The 12,648-nt window shown below is 44.4% G+C and overlaps 1 protein-coding gene across 1 annotated transcript; it reads left to right on the top strand.

Moving 5' to 3' along the window:
* Positions 1-1,012: 1,012 nt before the first annotated feature.
* On the top strand, positions 1,013-12,648 carry LOC123736404 (zinc finger protein ubi-d4-like). The gene is made up of 12 exons (XM_045713187.1): positions 1,013-1,091; positions 2,912-3,072; positions 3,965-4,072; positions 4,213-4,394; positions 4,510-4,602; positions 4,824-4,908; positions 7,571-7,612; positions 8,880-9,020; positions 9,098-9,229; positions 9,465-9,577; positions 9,700-9,781; positions 10,212-12,648. Exons 1-12 carry the CDS (start codon positions 1,060-1,062, stop codon positions 10,292-10,294), a joined length of 1,254 nt encoding a protein of 417 aa, XP_045569143.1. The 5' UTR covers positions 1,013-1,059; the 3' UTR covers positions 10,295-12,648.

Genomic DNA, 12,648 nt, shown 5'->3' on the forward strand with positions numbered 1-12,648 from the left:
GGCGGATGAGGAGAGGGAGAGACCAAATATATATTTTTTATCCTTTTTTCTCTTAATTATTGTATCTCTGATCAGAGCAAATAGTTGAAGCAAACAAGTTAAAAACATCACTTCTTTCGGTTTCAACTGTGTTTTCAATTTGATTTGCTGTTGAGATTTTGTTCTGCCTCTTTGAGCTTTAGAGTCTTCAAGGAACTTCAGAGATAGCAAGATCCCACTGGGCACACACTGGTTGAAGATTTCCTAGGTGACCTCCAGAATATATTTGTGTTGATTATGGGACCACCCAGTCTATTCCTCTCTTATTTAATCATACTCAAAACCTCACGCTGTAAGTGGAACGTGTCCCCGCTGGCCTGGATAAATTATGTAACTCCTAATCTAAAACACTAATGACATTCGAAGGAGACCCCTTGTGAGTTTCACAATCAAATAAGTGTGTTGTACTTCACTGTCTCCCTCATTGGCTGGGAACACCAGCTGTGTGTCTTGGTCTAAAAGCATGGCATGCACAGATGTAAGAGGGCATAGTCGGAATGGAAAGGCCTGCCTAGAGCAGAGTGACCAATGCCAGCCTCTTTCTCCCTGGTCTGAGTTTGGACCTCTGCTTGGGTGTAATAAGTAATATTGGGCCACTGACAGGCTGAAAGTGGATAGCATTCAGTGAGTTTGACAGTTTACATGTCAGAAAAGCTCCTTGAAATCCATGCCCAGAATGATTCCTTCCTTCCATGTGTTTACATCTCCATCTGCTGGACATTTTTGTATATCACTAAAAGTAGTACATTTAATCAGTTTTAATAGCAACACTGAAGTCTAAATGACATGTCATACATGTATCATATTTTCCAATAAAATAATGAAAACATGATTAATCATATTTACTGAAATTGCATCGCTGGCTAATGTACTCTGCCCTAAGCTATGAGTGATTGTTAGCTTTTTTGTGAACTCAATTTGATGCATGATTGCAACACTATAACATTGTGCTAAAAAATCCTCAGTGGTTTCCTCCTGATTTCTTGCGCAGGCGCAACTTTCACGGAAAAGCGAACCAAGATGGCGGCTGTTGTTGAAAATGTTGTAAAACTGTAAGTAGCTATGTTCTTTCCCCTAGCTACTTAAAGTATGCACATGTGTTTTACGTTTAAATGTAAAGGTCGGTGGTAACAAACATTTAAATGGTATAGCAAATTGTCTAAGATGTTTGGTAAAGGAACCGAATAACTAACTCAGTTTCAAACTGTGTCAGTACACATAGCTTAACTGACCTGATATGTCAAGTGTTTTTGTATGAAGACTAGTTACTGAACACTTTGAAAATAACCAAGTGTCATCATTATATAACCAAACGTTGGGCACTAGTTAGCAAATGTACACGAGGAACTGCATATCCGCAACTCCATCCATAATCCTAATTCCACGCGAGTTTGAAAACACCCACGGTGAGAGAGATGGGATGGTGACATGTTAGTTTACAATCATTAACGTTAGCTGGCAACTTGGTTATTAAGTTTAGTTAGCTGCAGTGCGTATAGCTACTGTTGTTTTACAATGTAGTCCTTCAAGCTAGATATTAGTTCAAGTCCTGGTGTTCAATCAGTATTATGAATATATCTGCTGACACTGTCTGTATTCGTGGTCCTGGGGTGCTTTCATGTGGAAATGGAATGCATGTTTTTCTTTTTTTTAGCTTTCCAACAGAAAACCCATGTCACCGCAATGCATTAGTCACTATGACGAACGTCCTTGAGGCATTGTTAAAACTAGCTTTTGCCAAAAGATGAGTAATATGAATCAGATGTTCTTCAAGACAAATTCTACCAAAAAATAAATAAATAAATGACTGTCATGCAATGCAACAAATGTTTCAAACTCGTGAACTGCGGTGTGTTAATCACGGAAACCATTTACCGTTTAAGAACCAAATGGAAGCAAACAGCGGGGAGGGACCTACCAGAATTTGTCCAATAGAAATCTCGTTTTCGTTGTAAAATATTTTAGTTCTGAGTAAACCGTTTCGCAACAACACCTGTGTAATTTTTTATTTAACCATTATTTAACTGGGCAAGTCAGTTAACAAATTCTTATTTACAATGACGGTCTAGTGGGTTAACTGCCTTGTTCAGGGGCAGAACAACAGATTTTTATCTTATCAGCTCTGGGATTTGATCAAGCAACCTTTCGGTTACTGGCCCAATGCTCTAACCACTAGGCTACCTGCTTCCCCAAATAATACAATTAATACACCCCTGTTGTCTCCATCATAGACCTCTTTCCATACCCACTTTCCTGAAATCTTTTGTATCCATTTGCCTAAAATGGATTTAAGATTGTCTTAGTGCTACGACGCTTTGAAGACAGATTTATGTAAGTAAAAAAATAGGTTTCACTCAAGCTGATTCGTGTTGAAAAGCTGAGCCAGCAGAGGCTGCTACTCCCAACCACGCAGACAGCGGTTGCCAAGCCAACAAAAGAGCAACTGCTGACATTCTCAGCAGTGACTGAGTTCAGGGACACGATGATGTAGTCTGCTTGCCTGCCTCTCCGAGGTGCCAGCTTAAACAGGACCAAAAGGTTTTTAGCTGTGGCTGTGATAGATAAAGGCTTTGAAGTTTGAACAATTTTAAGCCTCTTTTACAGCGCGCTAGAGCAGTAGAATTCAGACAACATGATTTGTCTTAGAGGTGGTAGGACACATACCATACCAACCTCTTATGGTAGAGATACATTCCAGGTACTGTCAGTTGTTGAACTGATGCATGAAGGTTTATTTATTTAGATCCTTTTGCAGAAGCAGCAGTTACTCTTCCTGGGGTCCACAAAAATGTATCATTCTTATAACAGTATACACAGGCAGTGTGTTTCCTGGTGCTAACATGTCCCTGTTCCTCTCGGTGTGTGGGTGAAGGCTGGGAGAGCAGTGCTACAGAGATGCCATGGAGCAGTGCCATAACTACAACGCCCGGCTATGTGCCGAGAGGAGTGTCCGAATGCCCTTCCTGGACTCTCAGACTGGAGTGGCGCAGAGCAACTGTTACATTTGGATGGAGAAGAGACACAGGGCACCAGGTAAATACATTACACATCTACACAAATTGAAGTCACATATAGTATTTCAACTACTGAGTTCACACCCTGGAGTAGTAGGCTATATGAGTGTTTCCCAACTCCAGTCCTCCAGTAACCCCAACAGTACACGTTTTCGTTGTGGCCCAGACAAGCACACCTGATTCTAGTAATCATCAAGCCCCTGACAGGTTGAATGAGGTGTGTCCAGGGCTATAACATAAATGTGTACTGTTGGGGGGTATTGGAGGATCGGAGTTGTTAAACACTTGGCAGTATCATTCATCATCTTCTCATGATCTGGAGATGAAAACAAGAGATCACTGTAGTTCAAGCACTCGGGAGAAATTGTGTTCACCTATTTAAGCTATTTAAGTCACTTTTTCTAATTTCTAATTTTCAATTTTTTTGTAACATTTTATATTTTTATTCAATTTCAAATTGGTAATTACAATCCCATTGCAGCAACTATCGTACGGACTCAGGTGAGGTAAAGGTTGAGAGCAATGCGTCCTCTGAAACACGACCCCGCCAAGCCACACTGGTCAAACTGTAAACCAACGGCACCAATGTGTAGGAGGAAACACCATACAGCTCCAGCCACAAGGAGTCGCTAGAGCACGATGGGACAAGAACATCCCAGCCAGCCAAACCCTCCCCTAACCCGGACGACGCTGGGCCAATTGTGCGCCGGCTCATGGGTCTCCCGGTCGCGGCCGGCTGCAACACAGCCCGAGATCGAACCCGGATCTGTAGTGACGCCTCAAACACTGAGATGCAGTGCCTTAGACCGCTGCGCCACTCGAGAGGCCATAAAGTGAAAGTTAATGTCTGTTTTATAGGTCCACATAAATGTCTAGGTACGTTAGTGTGCATCTCATCTGTCCTCTCTTAGGAGTGGCCCCAGGACAGCTGTACACCTACCCATCCCGCAGGTGGAGGAAGAAACGAAGAGCCCTCCCCCCAGAGGATCCCCGGCTGGTCTTCCCCCCTCTAAAGTCAGGTACGTCCTAATCATGGGATACTGGTCAACTCAATAACACTATAACTGTGTTGACATGTTTGTGTGCCCCTCTGTGCCAGAGTTTTCTGTTGGTTCTTCACTCCTTTGTAAAGGTTGTTTGTGGTTCTCCCTGTCTGTAGAACTGGACTTGGGTTTTAAGAAGGATGCCCTGTCATCATCTGATGGCAGCAGTCTGGAAGCCCTGCTGAAGGGGGAACCCCTGGACAAGCGGGGTCCTCCGGAGCTCCAAGGGCCAGAAGAGGAGTCCAGTCTGGCAGACTACACTTGTGGGGGAGTCACCCCTGCAGCACGCGTCAGAAAGGTACCTTAGCCTGCTGTGGTTGGAGGGATCGTGTGATACCTAGCATGGTTTACAGTTTATTACTCCTCCAATGACATTAGATACTACAGCAACATGGATTCTTCTGTCTATACAGAGAGTCCTGGAGCCAGATGACTTCCTGGATGACTTGGAGGATGAGGACTATGAGGAGGACACCCCCAAAAGAAGAGGCAAAGGAAAGGGAAAGGTGAGTGAAGCTATTCTAAACCAATAATTGTTGTTAATGGTACATTTTGCATTACATTTAGCATAGTCATTTAGCAGACGCTCTTATCCAGAGCCACTTACAGCAAAGAGAAACTCACTTTACTCAATGTTACGGGCATGTGATCTGAAATGGTGGATGTGTCCAGTGTGACACCATGTCTGTACCTATGATATTGAGTATGATGGTGTGTTTGTCCTTAGGGTCGTGGAGTGAGCAGTGCCAAGAAGAAGCTGGATGCTGCGGCGGCTGCAATGGAGGACAAGGACAAGCCTTACTCCTGTGACAGTGAGTCCCAGCAGGGCCTTGGAAGAGAACAGTGGGAGTGCAGATGGCTTTGGAGAACAGTGGGAGTGCAGATTAGAGGTCGACCAATTATGATTTTTCAACGCCCGATACCGATTATTGGAGGACCCAAAAAAAAGCCGCTACCGATTAATCGGCCAATTTTATTTTTATATATATATATATATATATATATATATATAGATATTTTTTTTTATCATGACAATTACAACATACTGAATGAACACTTATTTTAACTTAATATAATACATCAATAAAATCTATTTAGCCTCAAACAAAATGAAACATGTTCAATTTGGTTTAAATAATGCAAAAACAAAGTGTTGGAGAAAAAAGTAAAAGTGCAATATGTGCCATGTAAGAAAGCTAACGTTTAAGTTCCTTGCTCAGAACATGAGAACATATGAAAGCTGGTGGTTCCTTTTAACATGAGTCTTCAATATTCCCAGGTAAGAAGTTTTAGGTTGTAGTTATTATAGGAATTATAGCACTATTTTCTCTCTATACGATTTGTATTTCATATACCTTTGACTATTGGACGTTCTTATAGGCACTTTAGTATTACCAGTGTAACAGTATAGCTTCCATCCCTCTCCTCGCTCCTATCTGGACTCGAACCAGGAACACATCGACAACAGCCACCCTCGAAGCAGCGTTACCCATGCAGAGCGAGTGACGTTTGAAGCGCTATTAGCGCGCACCCCGCTAACTAGCTAGCCATTTCACATCGATTACACCAGCCTAATCTTGGGAGTTGATAGGCTTGAAGTCATAAACAGCACAATGCTTGAAGCAGAGCGAAGAGCTGCTGGCAAACACAGTAAAGGGCTGTTTGAATGAATGCTTACGAGCCTGCTGCAGCCTACCACCGCTCAGTCAGACTGCGCTATTAAATCATAGACTTAATTATAACATAATAACACACAGAAATACGAGCCTTTGGTCATTAATATGGTCAAATCCGGAAACTATCATCTCGAAAACAAAATGTTTTTCCTTTCAGTGAAATACGGAACCGTTATGTATTTTATCTAATGGGTGGCATCCCTAAGTCTAAATATTCCTGTTACATTGCACAACCTTCAATGTTATGTCATAATTACGTAAAATTCGGGCAAATTAGTTCGCAACGAGCCAGGCGGCCCAAACTGTTGCATATACCCTGACTCTGCGTGCAATGAACGCAAAATGACACAATTTGACCTGGTTAATATTGCCTGCTAACCTGGATTTCTTTTAGCTAAATATGCAGGTTTAAAATATATACTTCTGTGTATTGATTTTAAGAAAGGCATTGATGTTTATGTTTGGAGCAACGTATACCTAAGCGATTATATGCAACGCAGGACAGGCTAGATAAACTAGTAATATCAGCAACCATGTGTAGTTAACTAGTGATTTATGATTGATTGTTTTTTATAAGATAAGTTTAATGCTAGCTAGCAATTTACCTTGGCTTCTTACTGCATTCGCGTAACCTCGTGGATTGCAATGTAAAGCAGGTGGTTAGAGCGTTGGACTAGTTAACCGTAAGGTTGCAAGATTGAATCCCTGAGCTGACAAGGTAAAAATCTGTCGTTCTGCCCCTGAACAAGGCAGTTAACCCACCGTTCCTAGGCCGTCATTGAAAATAAGAATGTGTTATTAACTGACTTGCCTAGTTAAATAAAGGTTAAAAAAAAAAAAATACAAAAAGAATCGCCAAATCGGTGTCCAAAAATACCGATTTCCGATTGTTATGAAAACTTGAAATCGGCCCTAATTAATCGGCCATTCCGATTAATCGGTCAACCTCTAGTGCAGATGGCTTTGGAGGAGATCAGTGGGAGTGCAGATGGCTTTGGAGGAGATCAGTGGGAGTGCAGATGGCTTTGGAGGAGATCAGTGGGAGTGCAGATGGCTTTGGAGGAGATCAGTGGGAGTGCAGATGGCTTTGGAGGAGATCAGTGGGCTTTGGAGGAGATCAGTGGGAGTGCAGATGGCTTTGGAGGAGATCAGTGGGAGTGCAGGTGGGCTTTGGAGGAGATCAGTGGGAGTGGAGGTGGGCTTTGGAGGAGATCAGTGGGAGTGGAGGTGGGCTTTGGAGGAGATCAGTGGGAGTGCAGGTGGGCTTTGGAGGAGATCAGTGGGAGTGGAGATGGGCTTTGGATGAGATCAGTGGGAGTGGAGATGGGCTTTGGAGGAGATCAGTGGGAGTGGAGATGGGCTTTCGAGGAGATCAGTGGGAGTGGAGATGGGCTTTGGAGGAGGGCCTACTCTCTTTACTCCCTAGGAACTCTCTTGTTGGGAAGCGGACAGTCGGTTGTTTTTCACTCCTGAAATTGTCTTCCCTTGCAGATGAAACTCGGTGTTGTTGATGTCTTTCTGATTGTCAGTTTGTGAGCGTACTTCTCTGAGTCTCTCTATGCTGTCAGTCTTTGAGCGTACTTCTCTGAGTCTCTCTCTCTATGCTGTCAGTCTTTGAGCGTACTTCTCTGAGTCTCTCTCTCTATGCTGTCAGTCTTTGAGCGTACTTCTCTGAGTCTCTCTCTCTATGCTGTCAGTCTTTGAGCGTACTTCTCTGAGTCTCTCTCTCTATGCTGTCAGTCTTTGAGCGTACTTCTCTGAGTCTCTCTCTCCTTTTTCTCTCTTTTCTCTCTTTCAGACACTTTCAAACAAAAGCATATTTCACAACCTTCTGGACGAGGTATATTTCTCTCATTCTTTTCCTCTGCGTCCAGTCTGCTTACTGCCTGTTTGTCTTTCTCTCGGTGTGTGTTAGATAACATGTAGAATGCTTTGAGGTTAGTGTTGCTGCCTCCCCCTCGTCCACTGAATAAGGTCTCATTTTCAAGGTATAATTCAATTGACTCAGAGTATAAGTAACTTGATATGCTTGAGGGTGGATTGTGAATGTGTAGTGTGGAGATGCCTTCTCTGTGCATGAGTTCCACCTCACGGTTTAAGAAGCAGTGTACTTTTGTATTATTTTATCCTAAATGACATTTAGGCTACTCAAAGGTAGTTGTATTCAGGAACATCTTGGCTTAGTTGCTAGAGCATGTCACTTGCAACGCCAGGGTTGTGGGTTCGATTCCCGGGAACACCCATATGTAAAATGTATGAACGCATGACTGTGTTGGTTTGGTTAAAGCGTCTGCTAAATGGCATATATCACATATTGCACACACTACAGCCAATCAACTGTAGTCTGTGTTTTCTTTCATGTCATAATCTGTCTCTTAACTGAATGTCTCATTTGCATTTCTTTGCTCCATTTCTTTTTTTCTTAACTCGTCTTGTCCTCCTCACCTGCTTCTTTAGAGTGAAATAGTGCCTCTGCTTTTGTGTTGAACCAGCTTGATGTCTGGGCTGGCTGTGTGGATCCTGATGTGAGTGCTCATAGGGGGAGAGATTGTTGAGGAATGCCTAACCTGGGTTCTGCACCATGGACCATGCTGCACAATGGCCTGGAACTGGCGGTCTGACTCACATAGAGACAGGCGGCCTGAGGTTCAAATCAAATGTTATTTGTCACATGCTTTGTAAACAACCAGTGTAGACTGACAGTGAAATGCTTACTTACGGGTGCTTCCCAACAATGCAGAGGGGGGAAAAAGAGAACTGGGGTTGGAGATTGTGTTGCATCTGGGGCTAGGGTTGGAAATGGAGGGGGTGTAATGGGGGCTGGGAGCTGACCCAGTCAGTAATCTTGCCCCTCTAGGTATCAGATGAAGAAATAAGAGAGGGTGATTGAGTGGATGGATGGATGTCTGGGTGAGCATGTCATTGCTCTAGACCAGGCACGTGGACACTAATGCATCAATATGATTTTCCTCATCAGTAAATAAAGATCAGATCGAGGCGATATTTTTCAGTGGAGAAAAATGTACTCCGTTCTAGTATGAATGCTACTTAATGGTTTACGTATGTTTCGTTTTAACAAGTGTTGTGTTTGGGGGTTTCTCTGGCAGTCTGTGGGAAGCGTTACAAGAACCGTCCGGGCCTGAGCTACCACTACGCCCACTCCCACCTGGCTGAGGAGGAGGGCGGGGACAAGGAGGAGCCTGAGGTCCACACCCCACCCCGCCCCAGCCTGAGGAGCCCAAGAGTAAGTGGCCATTTGAATGCATTTGAAACCTTTGAATGCAGACCCATATTTATCATTTAATTCTGTGTTTCTCCCTTACAGCACCCAAGAAAGGTCCAGATGGTTTAGCGATACCCAATAACTACTGTGACTTCTGCCTGGGAGACTCAGCCCTCAACCAGAAGACGGGCCAGTCAGAGGAGCTGCAGTCCTGCTCAGACTGTGGACGTTCAGGTAAGCCTTCCAACCCTGGCCTTTACCCTGAGAGACATGGCTAACCTAGGCCTTTGAGACCATTTGTGTATATTTGTATGAGCATGCAAATTAATGCATGTGTGAGTGGTAGACTTTACTTTAGGATGGTGTTGAGTGTGTTCAGAGTCGGATGCATGATGGCGTAGTTACAAAGAACAGTAGTAGTATGATGTCGGCAGACAGTTTGTTCACCCATTCTCTGTGTCCAACCCAGGCCACCCGTCCTGCCTGCAGTTCACCCCTGTGATGATGGCTGCAGTGAAGACCTACCGTTGGCAGTGCATCGAGTGCAAGTGCTGCAACATCTGTGGCACCTCAGAGAACGACGTGAGTTCACCTGCAGGCTTCATACGTATTACTGTGGGACAAATGAAGTATACTGTATATTTAAAATGAAGTGGTGCGCTGAAAAATGGTGTTGTATAATGAGCCTGTTGTCTTTTGTCCAGGACCAGCTTCTCTTCTGTGATGACTGTGATAGAGGCTATCACATGTACTGTCTCAGCCCTGCTATGGCTGAACCTCCAGAAGGTGAGAGCAGGATAATGGATCTATCTGTTCATGATATACCACTGGGGACCATTTGCCTGTCTAATAGGGGATATTTGAGTCAAAGTTTTTGATGATGACTGTTGTGGTTTTATCTCCGTAGGGAGACAGATTTATCTGAGTACATTTGGCAGAGCAGAATGTCCAAGTCGAGCGCTCAGGCTGCGTAGCCAGACAACGATAGCATGGCCGGGTGTTTTACTGATGAAACACCGCTTTCAGCAGTTAACTAGCCTTGAAATCTTGAAATGCTTAGTCAATGCAAGGTATTAGAGCACAAAATAGCCTGTACCTTTAAACCCAGTGACTTCAACTGGGCTAATGACCAGATGTGGATCCATGGAAGACAGGATATTTATAGCAAGTCTGTGTGAGTCACTCACCACTCTGTTTCCTTGTGTCCTCTTAACAGGGAGCTGGAGCTGCCATCTGTGTCTGGACCTGTTGAAAGACAAGGCGTCAATATACCAGACACCTAATGCCCCTCCATCGTGATGGACCCCCACCCTCTCACAGGTTCTCCATCACTGGTCAGCAGAGAGGAGTGGGTGGGACAGATGAATTGTGAAAAGGGAAGCATACCGTACCAACCCTCCTTCTGAAACAGGCCCTCGGGGAAGCATACCGTACCAACCCCCCTTCTGAAACAGGCCCTCGGGGAAGCATACCGTACCAACCCTCCTTCTGAAACAGGCCCTCGGGGAAGCATACCGTACCAACCCCCCTTCTGAAACAGGCCCTCGGGGAAGCATACCTTACCAACCCCCCTTATGAAATAGGCCTCGGGGAAGCATACCTTACCAACCCCCCTTCTGAAACAGGCCCTCGGGGAAGCATACCTTACCAACCCCCTTCTGAAACAGGCCCTCGGGGAAGCATACCTTACCAACCCCCTTCTGAAACAGGCCCTCGGGGAAGCATACCTTACCAACCCCCTTATGAAATAGGCCTCGGGGAAGCATACCTTACCAACCCCCTTATGAAATAGGCCTCGGGGAAGCATACCTTACCAACCCCCTTCTGTAGTAGGCCTCGGGGAAGCATACCTTACCAACCCCCTTCTGTAGTAGGCCTCGGGGAAGCATACCTTACCAACCCCCTTCTGTAGTAGGCCTCGGGGAAGCATACCTTACCAACCCCCTTCTGTAGTAGGCCTCGGGGAAGCATACCTTACCAACCCCCTTCTGTAGTAGGCCTCGGGGAAGCATACCTTACCAACCCCCTTCTGTAGTAGGCCTCGGGGAAGCATACCTTACCAGCCCCTTGCTGAAAAAGGCCTTGGTTTGGAAGGGAAACACCTTACCAAGCCCGTGTTGAAACGGGTCTTGGTTTGGTTCTTATATGGCTGTTACACAGTTCCAAGCTCAAGTGACTCATAGGCTTTTGTTTTCAACTATTTGTCAATATATCAAACCCAATGTATCAATATCCTGAACTTGACAATACATGAAGTTTGTTTGAGTGGCTTAAACCACAAACAGATTTTGCCAGCCAAAATACCTGAACACACAGTCTCACATACAGTTCATGCACACGACTGCTCAGATCCTACTTTTATTCGGCAAAATATCAGTTTTGCATGTAAAGGAGACAAATAGTTTGAGTCAATTAGCATGCCAACGCTTGTTCATAATAAGAACATGTTCAAAGGTTTTGTATATTTATATATTTGTATAGAATATAAAGGTGGGAATTATTTAAAAGCTGCCCTCTGTTCAGCCATTACATTCCACTCCTTGACATTCATGTCATTTGCAAAAGACTGGAGTGACAAGGAGTGGAACGCTAGCTAAAAGACTGGAGTGACAAGGAGTGGAATGCTAGCTAAAAGACTGGAGTGACAAGGAGTGGAATGCTAGCTAAAAGACTGGAGTGACAAGGAGTGGAATGCTAGCCTAAAAGACTGGAGTGACAAGGAGTGGAATGCTAGCCTAAAAGACTGGAGTGACAAGGAGTGGAATGCTAGCCTAAAAGACTGGAGTGACAAGGAGTGGAATGCTAGCCTAAAAGACTGGAGTGACAAGGAGTGGAATGCTAGCCTAAAAGACTGGAGTGACAAGGAGTGGAATGCTAGCCTAAAAGACTGGAGTGACAAGGAGTGGAATGCTAGCCAAAAAGACTGGAGTGACAAGGAGTGGAATGCTAGCCTAAAAGACTGGAGTGACAAGGAGTGGAATGCTAGCCTAAAAGACTGGAGTGACAAGGAGTGGAATGCTAGCCAAAAAGACTGGAGTGACAAGGAGTGGAATGCTAGCCTAAAAGACTGGAGTGACAAGGAGTGGAATGCTAGCTAAAAGACTGGAGTGACAAGGAGTGGAATGCTAGCCTAAAAGACTGGAGTGACAAGGAGTGGAATGCTAGCCTAAAAGACTGGAGTGACAAGGAGTGGAATGCTAGCCTAAAAGACTGGAGTGACAAGGAGTGGAATGCTAGCCAAAAAGACTGGTAGTCAGACTACCTGATGTGGAGACAACATTGAGAGTTAGGAGGGCCTTATTATTACATCAATCTCTCTATATCTCGAAGCGAGAAAGAGGACTTTGGCGTAACTCTTTTGTTGTTGTTGAGGAATTCAAGATTGGGTGTTTGATGCTGTTGAGGAAAGGGAGTCAGAATGGATGCTGGTTGGTGTGGTGGGTGATTGAGTGAATTTTAGTGTATCCTATGTCCACAACCAGCCTTTTACCAAAAACAGTTACCTAATCCATTGGTAGACAACACTGGTCCTGGAGAGCAGTTTGACATTTTACTGCTAGTAACGTAAGCATTTCGCTGCACCTGCTATAACATCTGCCAAACTGTGTATGCGACCAATAAACGTTGATTTGCAGCAGTCCTAATCTGGACCT

Source organism: Salmo salar, unplaced genomic scaffold, assembly GCF_905237065.1.
Source record: "Salmo salar unplaced genomic scaffold, Ssal_v3.1, whole genome shotgun sequence".
NCBI lineage: Eukaryota > Metazoa > Chordata > Actinopteri > Salmoniformes > Salmonidae > Salmo > Salmo salar.